Genomic DNA, 12,323 nt, shown 5'->3' on the forward strand with positions numbered 1-12,323 from the left:
CAACAGACCGCGGCAGACGTTGCCTTTTGCACCGAGGGCACCTATGTGAGATACCTGCGTGCCAGGCACTGGCATGTTCACAAGGCTGCAAGGATGCTGGAGGCGACCCTGACCTGGTATGTGTCCCATAGCGGCCTCGCCCTGCTCTCCAGAATTTGACAGCAGTGGCCCACACCAAGCCTGCCAGTCCATTTGCATCCGCGCCTCCAGCCCATGTGTGGACCTGTACCCCTCCCTGCAGGCGGGCAGAGTACAAACCCTATGAGCTGCGCTGGTCGAGGGTGCAGCATGATGTCGACAAGGGGAAGCTCTACATCCTGAAGGGCACCGATAACGCTGGTCGTCCGGTGATCCTCATGCGCCCACGGTGGGTCCATGGGGGTTGTGGGACTGATCGGTTGCAAGGGCGCCTAGGAGGTCACGGGGAGGGTGAGAGGTCTCCCCATGCAGCACACCTCCATCGGCTCATCCTGCAATTGCCTTGCTCACCCCGGGCTCCCTCCACCTCCCACCTCTCAGATTGGAAACCATTCAGGACAACGAGGCTCGACTGCGATTCCTCGTGTACACCCTTGAACGGGCTGCACAACTAGGCGACAGCTCACGTAAATTTCTGTGGAGAGGACAGGGGAATGCTGGGGTGGTCCCCGACCCGGCCGTGACAAATGAGCTTCCAGCCGTCCGCAGGATGTGCCTGCATCCTCAAGGAGATGCACACCCTGAACATGGCCGATACTCACCCATACTGCAGCCGATGGGAAGATGACATGGCTTCTGGACCTGGAAGGATACTCTCGCAAGAACTCCCCACCCATTCGGATGGCCCTTCAGACCCTGCACATCCTGCAAAATCACTTCCCGGAGCGTCTGGGCCTGGCCGTCTGCTATCAGACTCCGTTTGTATTTGAATGTGAGTAGAGATGGCGCAGTCAGGAGGGGCTAGGGCTGGATGGTTACATCGACCTGTCTTATCTGCATTTCATCCATAGACCGCGTGCGAGATCTGGGCTGAAATGATGCACTCCTACCACCTGCAGTGCATGTGAACTCTGTCACCTCGCCTTCGTGCAGAGGGTCCCGCTGAAATCGACATAAAACGCGCCTGCCTGCTGAACAAATCCTCAATCCGCTCGTTCCCGCTGTAGGGATGTGGCGGGCTGTCAAGGCCTTTGTCGATGTCAATACCAAGAAGAAGCTCGTCTTCCTCCATGCTCGCGACCCCCCAGGCAAGCTCGATGCATTCAGATCGACATCGATGTCATCCATCACCATCCAATTCTCTCTGGGACTGCTGCCTTGCCTCCGCGTGCATGCCATTCCCTGATCTCCTCTCTACGCCATACAGAGATCCTGCGTGAGTATTTCAATCCGGAGCACCTGGATGACTCCATGGGCGGTAAAGTTCCCATCGACGATGCCTGGAACACCGAGGCATATGGAAAGCGCATGTCTGCCCTGGACTTTGACGTCGACACAGCGCTCATGGGTGCTGACCTGGAGCTCACCAGCATACGGAACAAGGCGGCAGGCGCTGAGTGAGGGACAGTAGCCTGCAGGCCGCTTGCCTTGGTCCCCGCCAATGTCTGGACGTATTCTTTAACCGATAGTTGCTCAAGATTGGGTTTGCTCGCGGCTACCACTGATATTTCACAGCGCAGTTAACTCTTACCGCGAAAAGTGATGGCACAAGACCTTTGCAAACAGTGGAGAAATGGGGAGGAGCAACAACTCCGCGCCCGCGCGCCCTTGCGTGCATCCTTGTGAAGACCTCCCTCCTCCGCCCTTGGCAGCACCGATGCGACCTTCATCGCCATGATGCTGGCTCATCCTGGAGTAATGTGTTTATAGCCTAGTATATTGCCAGGTCCTGGCCTTGTGCGCCCTTGGACACGGGCGCTATGTCCCTGGGTCGGCTGGTTCCCTGGCTTGATTGGGCGGAATGGAGGACGGTGGGCGACCAGCTATTTGCAGCTGACGATTCGGAGCGGGATCTTGGAGTAGCAAGGGTGGGAACTGGTGAACTTATCTCGGTTACAATGTGGTCGTGGAAGGCTCGTTGGAGGCAGCTGCTCCCTGCTGCACACACACACACACCGGATGCCTTAACTGCACATCCCTCCCCCTCCCCAGGTCGTGGCATGGAGGGTGCGCGGGCGGGTCCCCCTGGCTGTCGACTCCACCGCCAGTCTCGTGGAGACTCAGCTCATGTGCGTTGTTGGATGGTCTGCCGGTCTGGAAAGAAATATACATTCTTGTGCTTGTGTGGCGGATTTGTAGAGGATCTGGACGCTCGCACTTCAAACCTTACCCCATGTGCATTCCAAGGCATGTGCAGCCCCTGCACTATCCCCTCCCTGGGCCCCCTCCTCCCCCCTTTCCAACCCCACCCCGCGCCGCCTCCCGCCGCAGGGACGCGCGCGGCCAGGGCTCTGACGCCGCCCTGCGCGCCCAGTTCTGCATGATCCTGGTCCGCCTGGTCAACGGCGTGGCGGACTCGGCGCAGCGCGGCCGCGTCGCGTCCTCCGTCGCCTCCCTCGCCGCCGCAGCCGGCCTGCCCCGTGGCCTGGTGGATCTGCGCCACGAGGCCGCGCACAACGAGCTGCCCAGCCTGGCGGCGGCGCGGGCGGGCGCCGGCGAGGCCCTCACCTGGCTCCGCGACTTCTACTGGCTGCGCCAGGCCGACCACCTGGCGGCGGGGCGGGCCCAGGTGCTGGTCCTGGCGCGCTCTTACCTGGGCCTGCACCTGGCGGCGGCGGTGGGGGCAGCCGCCAGGGCCCGCGGCGAGGACGGCGAGGACCAAGGCGGAACCGGTGCGGCGGCGCGCGCGGCCGCGCTGGCGCTGGGCACCAGGTGCGGCCGCGCAGAGGAGGGGCGCGGGGAAGGGGGGCACGGGGACTCAGACCAGGGCCCCGCGGGCCCCTCGCCGCGGCCGTACTCTGCGGCAGAGGGCAGGAAAGCGCGGCGCGCGGCCCTCGCGGACCTCAAGTCTGCCGTGCTCCGCACCTGCGCGGCAGACCTGGTGGAGCCGGTGTGGAGCGCCGCGGCCGCGCTGCCGGCGGGGGACGCCGCGCTGGGCGCGCTGCGCGCCGCGCTGGACGCGCTGGAGGCGGAGTGGCCGGGGCTGAGCGCCCTGCTCACAGCGCACCTCCTGCGCCAGCTGGCCGGCATGCCGCCGGGCCAGGCCCCGCCGCCCCGCCTGCGCGACTGGGCGGCCCTGCTCTGCCCCTGGGAGGGCGTCCCGCACGGGGCGGCGGCCGCCAGGGCGCTCCTCGTCCAGGCCCTGCCTGCCTGCTGCGCACGCTGGGCCAGGGAGGGCGAGGCCGAGGAGCACGGTGCGCGGGAACTCCTCCTCGACTGCTGCGCCCGCCTGGCTGCCCGCCTCACCGAGCCGGGGGACAAGCGATGGGCAGGGGCCAGCCTGGCGGTGTGCCGCGGTGCGGCGCGCCCGCGCGGCGGTCCGAAGAGCCCCGGAGCACGGCCCGCAGACTTGGATGCGCTGCTGACCTCCGCTGAGCAGCTCGTGACCGCACAGGCGAGGCATGTGCAGGATGGTGCGAGCGACCAGCCAGACGTCGCCCAGTGAGGGTTTGTTGTTTGCTGGATTGGGGGGGTGGGGGGAGTATCCCTGTATAGGTGCTTTGCTCACTTGTTTGTGGGTGGGAGACCTGATCCTGCGTGTCACACCCAGCCTGCCTCGCCAACATCTGCCCACAACTCCTGTCGCACAAACAGGCCGGCACGTGCAGCACGGCCACGATGGCAGAGGGCAGCGACATGGCAGCCATGTCCCCTGGGCATGCTGCCCTGCGACCTGGGTACCCCGCACGGCAAGCTGCCCTCTCTAGACGTGCCTGCACATCGCCCCGGCCGAGAGACCCCGTGCGCGGACGGGGCGTGGAGGGCTGCCTTCATACAAGGAGTATAGTACCCCCGAACAACCTTGCGCCCATCCCTCCTGCTGGACCTCCCACTCGCAGCGTGCGGTAGAATGTACACATGACAAAATATGTAGAGTCCTGCACGTCATTCCTCCATCAGATCGCTGCTTGGTTTTTCATCTGCCACCGTGACTCGGCACTCGCCCACACCTTGCCCACTCTGACACTCCAGACCCTCGCTTCTCGCCAAAATGTAAGTCTTAGTCTCTTCACAACCATTTGGCAAAGGAGTTTGTCTCCTTCAAAGAGAGGGAAGTGTGGTCTGCCACACACAATGCTGGGGTTGGCACAGACAAGTGATTAATCGGGAAAGTACTAAGCCCGCAGTGTGTGCTATGGAAAACAATTCTGAGATCAATGTCCGCAGGGGCTCTTTGTGAATAGAAAAGTGAGAGGCATGCAGGGATGCTGGAGCATTCGTAGTAGGGGGAAGTTGATTACTTTGGGAGATCTCGCAGCCCTGGCGGCACCGCCAAGGAAGCAGTACTCCATGCAGGCTCCATTGAGCCTGCGAGAGTCATCCAGTCCACCTACATCTGCATGGCTGCCACCTCGGAGCTGGATCCCGAGTCGGCTCCGCCAGACGTCTGCCTCGAGGCTGCGTCCATCACAGAGGAGGTCAGGGACACCCCCTGGACCTTCAGCTTGGCGCGAAGGGCCGCATTCTCAGCGCGCAGGGCGTCGTTCTCCTCCTCCAGGGTCTTCATGTAGTCCTTGCGGCGAGAGCGCGAGCGGTGGGCAGACTCCCTGCGGCGCTGCTTGGTGCGCTCTACCTGGGCAGCCACCTCTTCGGGCGTCTTGCCGCGGCGGAGGGTGGGGTACCCAGGCTTGACGGGAATCTGAGCCGTGGCCATGGCTGCTTGCTGCTGCTGCAGCATGGCCTGCTGGAACATCAGTTGTTGATCGAAGATGGTCATGGCGGGCCGGGCGGGGACGGGGAGAGTCTGCACCGGCTCGAAGGGCACCATGGGACCAGGGAGGGAAGCCGCGGGCGAGGTTGGCATGGCCAGGGGTGCGAGCTCCGGGGCGGGCTCCTCTGCCAGCTCTTGGAACATGGCCAGGAGGTCCGCATCTGCGTAAACGGAGGGCAGTGAGGGCTCGCCATGAGTTCCCATACAGCGCATCGCATCCGAACACAGTACCCGTATCAAACGGATAGACCTTCTCACGCCTGGAACGCACCCGTATCCTGCAGCTCAAACCCCTCTGCCGTCTCCAGCAGTTCTGAATCTGGGCTCAGAGGCTCCTGCTTGGCCTCCAGCAGGCTGGCTGGGTCAAAGCCCGTCAGCAGGTCAGCAAAGTTGCCCGCGACCGCAGACGGGGCAACCCCCCTCTGCTCGCGCGCTTGGGGACGTAAGATAACTCTGCACATCGTTCTCAGTTGCCAAGTATGGTTTCCGAGGCCGGGTTTCGGTTCGATGTATGGTGTTCTCGGTCGCGGCATTTGGCTCAGATTACTAACGTAATTTCGACAGATCTGGTTAGACCCGGGTTTGATGAAAGCTGGTTTGAGATCTCTGAACAGCCCTCAGCATTCATTCACGTCGACCAGCCAATTGTTGGTATCTTGAAAAAATGTAGTTGGGGAGAAGGATTGACAGAAGAACTCGAGGGATCACGTTTGGACACTCTTTGTTCTGCCCGCCTCATGTCATAAATCAGAGGTGACGAGCATGCAGACGGTGATGGTCTCCGGCCTCCCTCCTTGAAAGCACGATTTACGCACTCAAGCAGATCAGGAAGAGTAGAGTCTCATGTTCCTCTGCAGGGGTCAGGAATGGGGTGGCAGTCGTGGCTAAAGTGAGTGTTATCCATGGGGGATGTACACACATTGTATCTAGTTGGCAAGATAATGATACAGCAAATCCAAAGTTGCTGCAAAACGACTCTCCCGAGCTGTGGTGACACGGTGGAGGGACATTTAATACTACCTTTGCCAGGTGCTCCCCACTTTCCTCCCAGCCGAGAGCGAGCGTCGTGTCTTCCGGGGGCCAGGTCCCGGCCCCAACCTAGCTTTACTCGGGGAGATCTTCCACTCGAGCAGCAGTTGCAGCCTCCTTACAACGGGTCCAGGACTTCTTCCTGAATAGCTGCTGCGGGCCCGGGTTCTCTTGCTCCTGTCGCAATGTCGGGCACCCAAGTTATCAAGGCCGCTTCCATGTTCACGCCGTCTGGCGCGGCAGCCAAGACCTCTGTCGTGAAGGAGATGATCCTTGGAGCCGGTCTGGGCACTGTGTTGGGCTTCTGGTGGCAGGTACATGCGCCGAATTGGCCCTGCGGTTTACTGCAGTGGTCGCTCCCTTGCCCTCCAGCTTTCGTACACGTTTCGACACCATCTCAGCGGGTAATCATTCGCTCACCCTAACAGACGTACCACTGGAACGAGAACAAGAAGTGGGACGACTTGTGAGTCCGGTTGGTGCTAGGGGTTTGGGGCCAAGGGCAGCATGGGAGCTTTGTATGAATGTCTGCGCGCATTCACTGCCACTCCTTTTCAACCCCTCATACCCTTTCTCCACCTCCACTCAGCTACGCTGCACGTGCCGCGGCCAAGGCCAAGGAGGCCAGTGCTTGATCCTCCCCCATCTGGCGCACTGTGCAGACACAGGTGGATGCGGGTGTGGCCATCTGTTTTTGCCCCTTAGCACCTCATTTCACCTCTCCTGTAACAGATAGAACCTGTTAAGCTTTATTTATTTTGCACATGATGGAGGTACATCTGGACAATCAAGCAGGAGGGCACGGGGACTGAGCGTCCAGGTGGGTAGAAATATCAACAGCAAGGCTTCTGGGTGTCCACGCGGCTTGCTCACAGGCCCAGCGCCCAGCTCAGGGTGACACCGGCTTCGATTCTGGCGGGACATCGGCCCCTGCGGGAATGAAGCGCAGTGCTGCAGCGTTCATGCAGTACCGCTTGCCGGTGGGCCGGGGGCCGTCGTTGAAGACGTGGCCCAGGTGTGCGCCGGACCTTGCGTCCAACACCTCTGTACGGACCATGAAGGGGATGGAGGCGTCTGTCACCTCAATCACATGATCTGGGTCAACGGGAGTATAGAAGCTCGGCCAGCCGGTGCCTGCGGGGGGGGTAGCATGGGAAGAAAGGGGATTGGTAATGGGTCAGGCTCCCACAGGCACACCAGTCTGGCCCAGAGCAGGCTCCGAGTCCGCGCTCAGCACCGCAGCTCCTCCAGGCTTGGGGCCGCAAGACTTGTACGCCCCATCCCTTCCCTCTCCGTGACTGGTCGAGCTCTTGGGCAGGGAGCCACCAGCGCCCCAAAACCTCCTCTCCTCCGTCTGCACACCCGAATCAAACTTGGTGTCCGATGAGAAGAGGGGCAGCCCGCCCACGGCCGAGACATACAGACCCTTGGCCTTGCTGTCGTGGGGCGTGCCGTCCACGGTCTTGCCCGTGAAGGCGCGCTCCGTGCCGCTGGCCAGGGCCACGTCGCGCTGGTGGGGGGTCAGCCCCGCGGCGGCCGCCTCCCGCTGCTCCGCCGTGAGGGGGGTGATGTCGTAGCCCGACTTGCTGATGCGGCGCGGGGCGTCGGCGGTGGCGGAGGGCGCCCAGGAAGTGCTGGAATGGGCCTTGGTGGAGGAGCCAGACCCCATGGCCCGGGAGACCTGCTAGGTGGGGGATGGGGATGATGGTTCGCGATTGCTGTCACCCCACTGGCAAGGCTTGGGCCTGCACAGGCTCCACAAGGATAGATTCAAGGGGGCATAACGCCTTGAAAGGCACCATACAAAGACATGCCAAGGGGGGCCGCCACCCCCCGCCCACCAGGTAGTATGTGAGGCCCACACCAAGGGCTACACGGAGCACGAGCACCAGCGAGCGGGGCTCCGCGAGGCCTGAGGCCAGGGCCATGCACCGCACCCTTCGAACCTGGAACGCGAGGGCCGGGCGGGAGATGCTGTCGGGGGGTGGCAGGGGCGTGAAGGGAGCCCACGCGCGGACCGCGAGGTGTGCAGCAGGGCGGTGTGGCCGGGGTGCGATGCCAATGCCAATGGGAGCGAGACGGCCAACGAGCATCTGGTCCAAGTAAGCTACGGTTTGATGGGAATATTAGAACTTCAAAGGAGCGAAAATTGGAGCAGAATGGAGGGAGAGGTGGGCCATATACTTTCGCGTGAGTTCGAGAAAGTTTTACTTGTCCTCCCCACCACCAATCCCCTAGCCACAGAGAGAATCGTGTAAAACTGCACGAGTCTGCCGAGGTCCTGGCTACACCGGGCCCCGACGCGGTATGACACTGTGAGCTTCCAAGCATAATGTGGATATTATGGAATGTTGGCATGTGGTGATTCTGGTCACGGGCGGGTGACAGTGCGTCAAGTAGAGGACCCCACCCCCCACTTCCTTCTCACTGACATCGAGGCTCAGCATCAAGAACCTCATCCGCCACGGGAATCGATCCGGCAGCAAAAGGCTGAACGCGACCGATTGGGACCTGTCCCAGGGGGCGGGGAGGTCTGAGGCCGGACGGGAGCGTGCAGGGCGGCGCAGGAAGCGGGTTCTGGACTAGCCCGAGTTTCAGCGGTGGCATGGTGCGTTCGAGAGCAACTTGGTGGAGGAGCTGCGCACGTTGCTGGAGGAGGAGCGGTGCAAATCGCAGGCGGCTCGACTGGAGGCAGCAGCTGCTGCTGCAGAAGTCCCAAGGTGATGAACACGGAGAGTGGATTGGTCTACTGTATCCTAGATAGGATGTGGTTGCACTAGGTGGAGTTTGAGGAAGAACTTTTGTTAGCATAAATAGATTGGCCGTCATGGGGGCACTCCCTGGCATTGGCTGCCCACCTTGCAACACTCTGTAACCCACATATATTCGCAGCGGCTCTGATGGATGGACTCCGCCCTTCAGCGACACACATGCTACCGCTGGCGGCCCCGCGGTGACACCCCTGCTGGGGTCGGTGGATGACTGCAGGCCCTTTACATTGTGACCCATTCCCCCCTTGCACAGGATGACTTGATGTTGATTGTTGACTGAAGGGTTGATCGCTTGAGGCCTGCTAGGGGGCGGGCACATGTTTTGTTGGTTGCATATGAAGGGCTGGGGGTGACGTCTGACATTGGACGACACACGACCACCTGGCAGGATCGCGAGCCTCACCCTGTGCCCTCCCGACTGCGATTCTCATAGAACCCCGTCTCCACCCCATACGATCCTCCCTCCCACCACGAGCCTCCCGATGAGGTCATCCAGGAGCAGCAGCGGCTCATAGAAGCTGGCATCAGCGGATGGGGCGAGGATTTGCAGAAGGACGGCAAGGGGCGCGAGGCTGAGTACCGATATTCAACATGGAAGGTCACGCTGGCCTCGCTCCGCAGAGTGTCGCGGAAGCGGGACGCCCCGGGCGATCCAGACAGGCACGGGCGAGTCATCGACGTCGTGGTACTCGTCGTCAGCCACACCGCCGTCTAGGGGGTTAGACGTGGCCGCGCTCTACGCCATGCGAATGTCGGATCGGCAGAGGGCGGCGTGGCGGGGGGGACCGGGATTCCCAAAAACGTCCCGCAAACCCTCGACAAGGATTTCTTCGTGTGAGCACCGATGCAAATGATGGAAGGGACGGGGGGGATAATCTGCAAGAAATCTACTGATGACCGTTGTGTCTTCGCACGCCGTATTGGTTCGTGATGATGATTAGTCACTGCTCCCCTCTTTATACTTGCTCTGCAGATGTCTATCAGCGGTTGGGAAGATCCCGGCAGCCCTTGCCAAGGCCAACTCTAACACCATCACGACATTCCCGCGATTCCAGCAGGCGGTGGAGGATTATCACCTAGTCCACACAGTGGAAGGTGTGTACTGCACCTTCCCCTTCCTCAATATGCAGGATCTCCTCCCAGGGGGCGGCCAAGATGGCCACCACGCTGGTAACGGTGACAAATAGAGAGCCGGTCCGACGCCAAATGCACAATGTGGGAGCGGCGTCTGGGTGTAGGAGTGACGACGGGCGGGCCCAATGGCTTAGGCGGCGCGCCGCTGCGCAGTGGCTGTGGTCATGCGAACTTTACCACTGCCAACCCGCGCATGGACCCTGGTCCTAGACCCGCGGGCGCCCCGCCGCGGCACGTCTTAGCGACCCCCGTGCTGGTTGGATTTGAAGCCACCGCCAGCACCTGCCCAGCTGTTGTGGGTGCTGGCAAGCCCCTATAACGGTGGACCTCTGTATATGACCTGAATTAGGAATGTGACAGAACAGAGCCCCAATGCAGTGTGATGGTCGGGTTTCATAGGCGTTGCAAGGCGGCGTGGACTCGGTGCAGAGCGGGATCAGTTGCAAAGTGGGGAAAGGGCCCGGTCAAGGCGAATTCCCACATCTTGCCAATCACCATCTGTAGTGCTTCCTGGATTCGAGTCTGGGTTCCATTGAGGAAGGCCTTGACCGCATGTGGGTAGCTGTGCAGGAGTATACAGAGGCTGCTGGACAAAGACACCAGCTCTGCAATGTGCATGATCTCTCGGTTGCCGGGTACTTCTCTCCATGTTTTCACCCCGTGGCAGCCCCTCATCCTATCCTTCCAATACCAAGCTGCTCATGTCTCCACTCTCTGCACACTGACACGGGCCCATCGCAGCATCCACGCTCAGCACTGGCAGGAGGCATGGCAAGGACCTGTCCTAGTGACAGACCTACCACCCAGTGTATTGATTCTTCTGGGCTTCGTATCCATGGAACATGAGACCCAGAGACTCGACGGTGGCACCATCCTGCACATCATGGACAAGAATGGTCCATCACCAGCCCTGCTGAGCATCCCAGGTAACCTGATGCCACAACCAAGGAGCCCAGTGAATGATTGCTGAGTCACTCCAGAATCTGGCGACCAGGACCTCTCTGAAGACGGGGAAGGGAGTGTACCAGGAGCACGACGCACTGGATAAGACCCTGATGGAAGCTGTGCTCTCTTTGATGCCCGTTTGGTAGGCTGAGACCACTCACTACGAGCAGTGCGTCAAACGACCGAGCATGCCGAATGGGCTCCCATCGTGCGAGGGGGTGGCAAGAGGCGGCAAACAGTTACAATAGGGAGATGAAGGCCGAGGTGATATCGTTGCACCTGACGTTAGTTCCACGTTTTGTTAGAACCCAACCAGCATTTAGGCAGGTATTGTGGGGGGGGGGGGCATCTGGGACCTGGGAAGGGCGAAGGATGAGAGGAGTGCCCTTGGGAGTAAGGCCTTCCAGTGAACCGCGGGCATCGCCTATCGTGCGTCCACGGCGTTCCATCGCCATTGCACTTCATATTCTACCTCTGAATGGTAGCTTTCCAGATAGAAAGTTGTCTCGTGTGGGGTTTACGCATCCCAGATAGGCCACGGGAAAGCTGGGCGGAGCGGCGACAATGGGTGCAGCCTACGAGGGGTTCATCTGAGCCAGATCAAGCGTTCATTGTCGGTTACATCGTATCTGTAGGCAAGGGGTCGGGTTCGGGTCGCGTAAGCTCAGGCGTTGTGTATCGTCCCGGGATGGCCGAAGGGAGCAATGTCCACCATCTCGGACATTCATGAATCTCGTTCGTGCGAGTCAGTACTTATGAACCCACCCTCCTCGCGGCCACCGCAGAGCCCTCTTACCGCCATCTCGACGATCACATAACCCACGAGCTGCATCATGGCTGCTGTGGTAGAAGCTGGGCATGCCGCCAGCAAACAGAAGACAGAGGCACACCAGACGAAGCAGGTGCCAGCGTCGCCCCGGGTCTCAGGAGCCAATGCGCCCTTGCCACATACCTGCCCAATTATCAGAACATTCAACTCTCTTGCAGGAGTTTCTTGCAGTGTTCGAGAAGCTGCGTGATGAGCTGCTGGAGGACTCGATCCTTGCTGGGCAGCCGGAGTCCTCCAAGGACTGGCTCCGCACGGTGTGATCTAGGTTTGGATGCAACACCACACACATTGGATTGGGGATACAGATACAGAGCCTGCCCCCTCCCTCGGCACTGGTGGTCATTGTGCATGCACTCCTTCTCATGGCAGCCCTGTTGCAGGGCACCAAGCCTTTCCCACCCCCCCTCCCAAACTTCAGATGCTGGACTACAACGTTCCCCATGGCAAGTTGAATCGTGGCATGGCGGTGCTTGACGTCCTGCTGGCTGCCAGGGGCGGGGACGTGACCGAGAAGGAGCGCGAGGCTGCCAATGTCCTGGGCTGGTGCATCGAGCTGGTACGTGTGCAGGCGGTCATTGTATTCCTTCCGGTGGGCCAGCTTGGCACCTCTGAGATGGGCGTATCGCGCGTGGCGCGAGTCCCGGCACGGCCTGCACCATCCTGGACGGTTGGAGTAGCGCCCTGGGCCCGGCATACACCCCCCGATGCCCCCCCATGCCCCCCCCTTTATCCCCCTCCCCCCCGCATAACTTCGTTTAATGTATGC

General features: G+C 61.0%; 5 protein-coding genes across 5 annotated transcripts in view; 3 read left to right on the forward strand and 2 right to left on the reverse strand.

Moving 5' to 3' along the window:
• Nucleotides 1-6: 6 nt before the first annotated feature.
• F751_3783 (Random slug protein 5) lies at nucleotides 7-1,539 on the forward strand (the record flags this gene model as incomplete). Its single annotated transcript, XM_011399357.1, has 4 exons — nucleotides 7-116; nucleotides 242-367; nucleotides 520-605; nucleotides 1,346-1,539. Coding segments are annotated over 4 exons (516 nt in total), but the record flags the coding sequence as incomplete, so codon positions are not given.
• Nucleotides 1,540-4,468: 2,929 nt separating this feature from the next.
• On the reverse strand, nucleotides 4,469-5,310 carry F751_3784 (hypothetical protein; the record flags this gene model as incomplete). The annotated part of the gene is made up of 2 exons (XM_011399358.1): nucleotides 4,469-5,010; nucleotides 5,121-5,310. The coding sequence occupies 2 exons, from the start codon at nucleotides 5,308-5,310 to the stop codon at nucleotides 4,469-4,471; spliced, it is 732 nt and encodes a 243-aa protein (XP_011397660.1).
• Nucleotides 5,311-6,063: 753 nt separating this feature from the next.
• Nucleotides 6,064-6,513, forward strand: F751_3785 (hypothetical protein; the record flags this gene model as incomplete). Its single annotated transcript, XM_011399359.1, has 3 exons — nucleotides 6,064-6,192; nucleotides 6,307-6,344; nucleotides 6,468-6,513. 3 exons carry the CDS (start codon nucleotides 6,064-6,066, stop codon nucleotides 6,511-6,513), a joined length of 213 nt encoding a protein of 70 aa, XP_011397661.1.
• A 254-nt stretch (nucleotides 6,514-6,767) lies between these two features.
• On the reverse strand, nucleotides 6,768-7,547 carry F751_3786 (Peptide methionine sulfoxide reductase MsrB; the record flags this gene model as incomplete). Its single annotated transcript, XM_011399360.1, has 2 exons — nucleotides 6,768-7,012; nucleotides 7,241-7,547. The coding sequence occupies 2 exons, from the start codon at nucleotides 7,545-7,547 to the stop codon at nucleotides 6,768-6,770; spliced, it is 552 nt and encodes a 183-aa protein (XP_011397662.1).
• A 4,014-nt stretch (nucleotides 7,548-11,561) lies between these two features.
• F751_3787 (Glucose-1-phosphate adenylyltransferase small subunit, chloroplastic) overlaps nucleotides 11,562-12,323 on the forward strand; it is a gene marked incomplete at both ends in the record, with an annotated part of 5,658 nt that continues 4,896 nt past the window's right edge. Inside the window, 3 exons of the mRNA XM_011399361.1 lie at nucleotides 11,562-11,630; nucleotides 11,716-11,811; nucleotides 11,976-12,146. Of these exons, the coding sequence (XP_011397663.1) occupies nucleotides 11,562-11,630; nucleotides 11,716-11,811; nucleotides 11,976-12,146 (336 nt within the window). The remainder of the gene's footprint in view (nucleotides 11,631-11,715; nucleotides 11,812-11,975; nucleotides 12,147-12,323) is intronic.

This window comes from Auxenochlorella protothecoides, assembly GCF_000733215.1.
Source record: "Auxenochlorella protothecoides strain 0710 unplaced genomic scaffold scaffold40, whole genome shotgun sequence".
Classification (NCBI taxonomy): Eukaryota; Viridiplantae; Chlorophyta; class Trebouxiophyceae; order Chlorellales; family Chlorellaceae; genus Auxenochlorella; species Auxenochlorella protothecoides.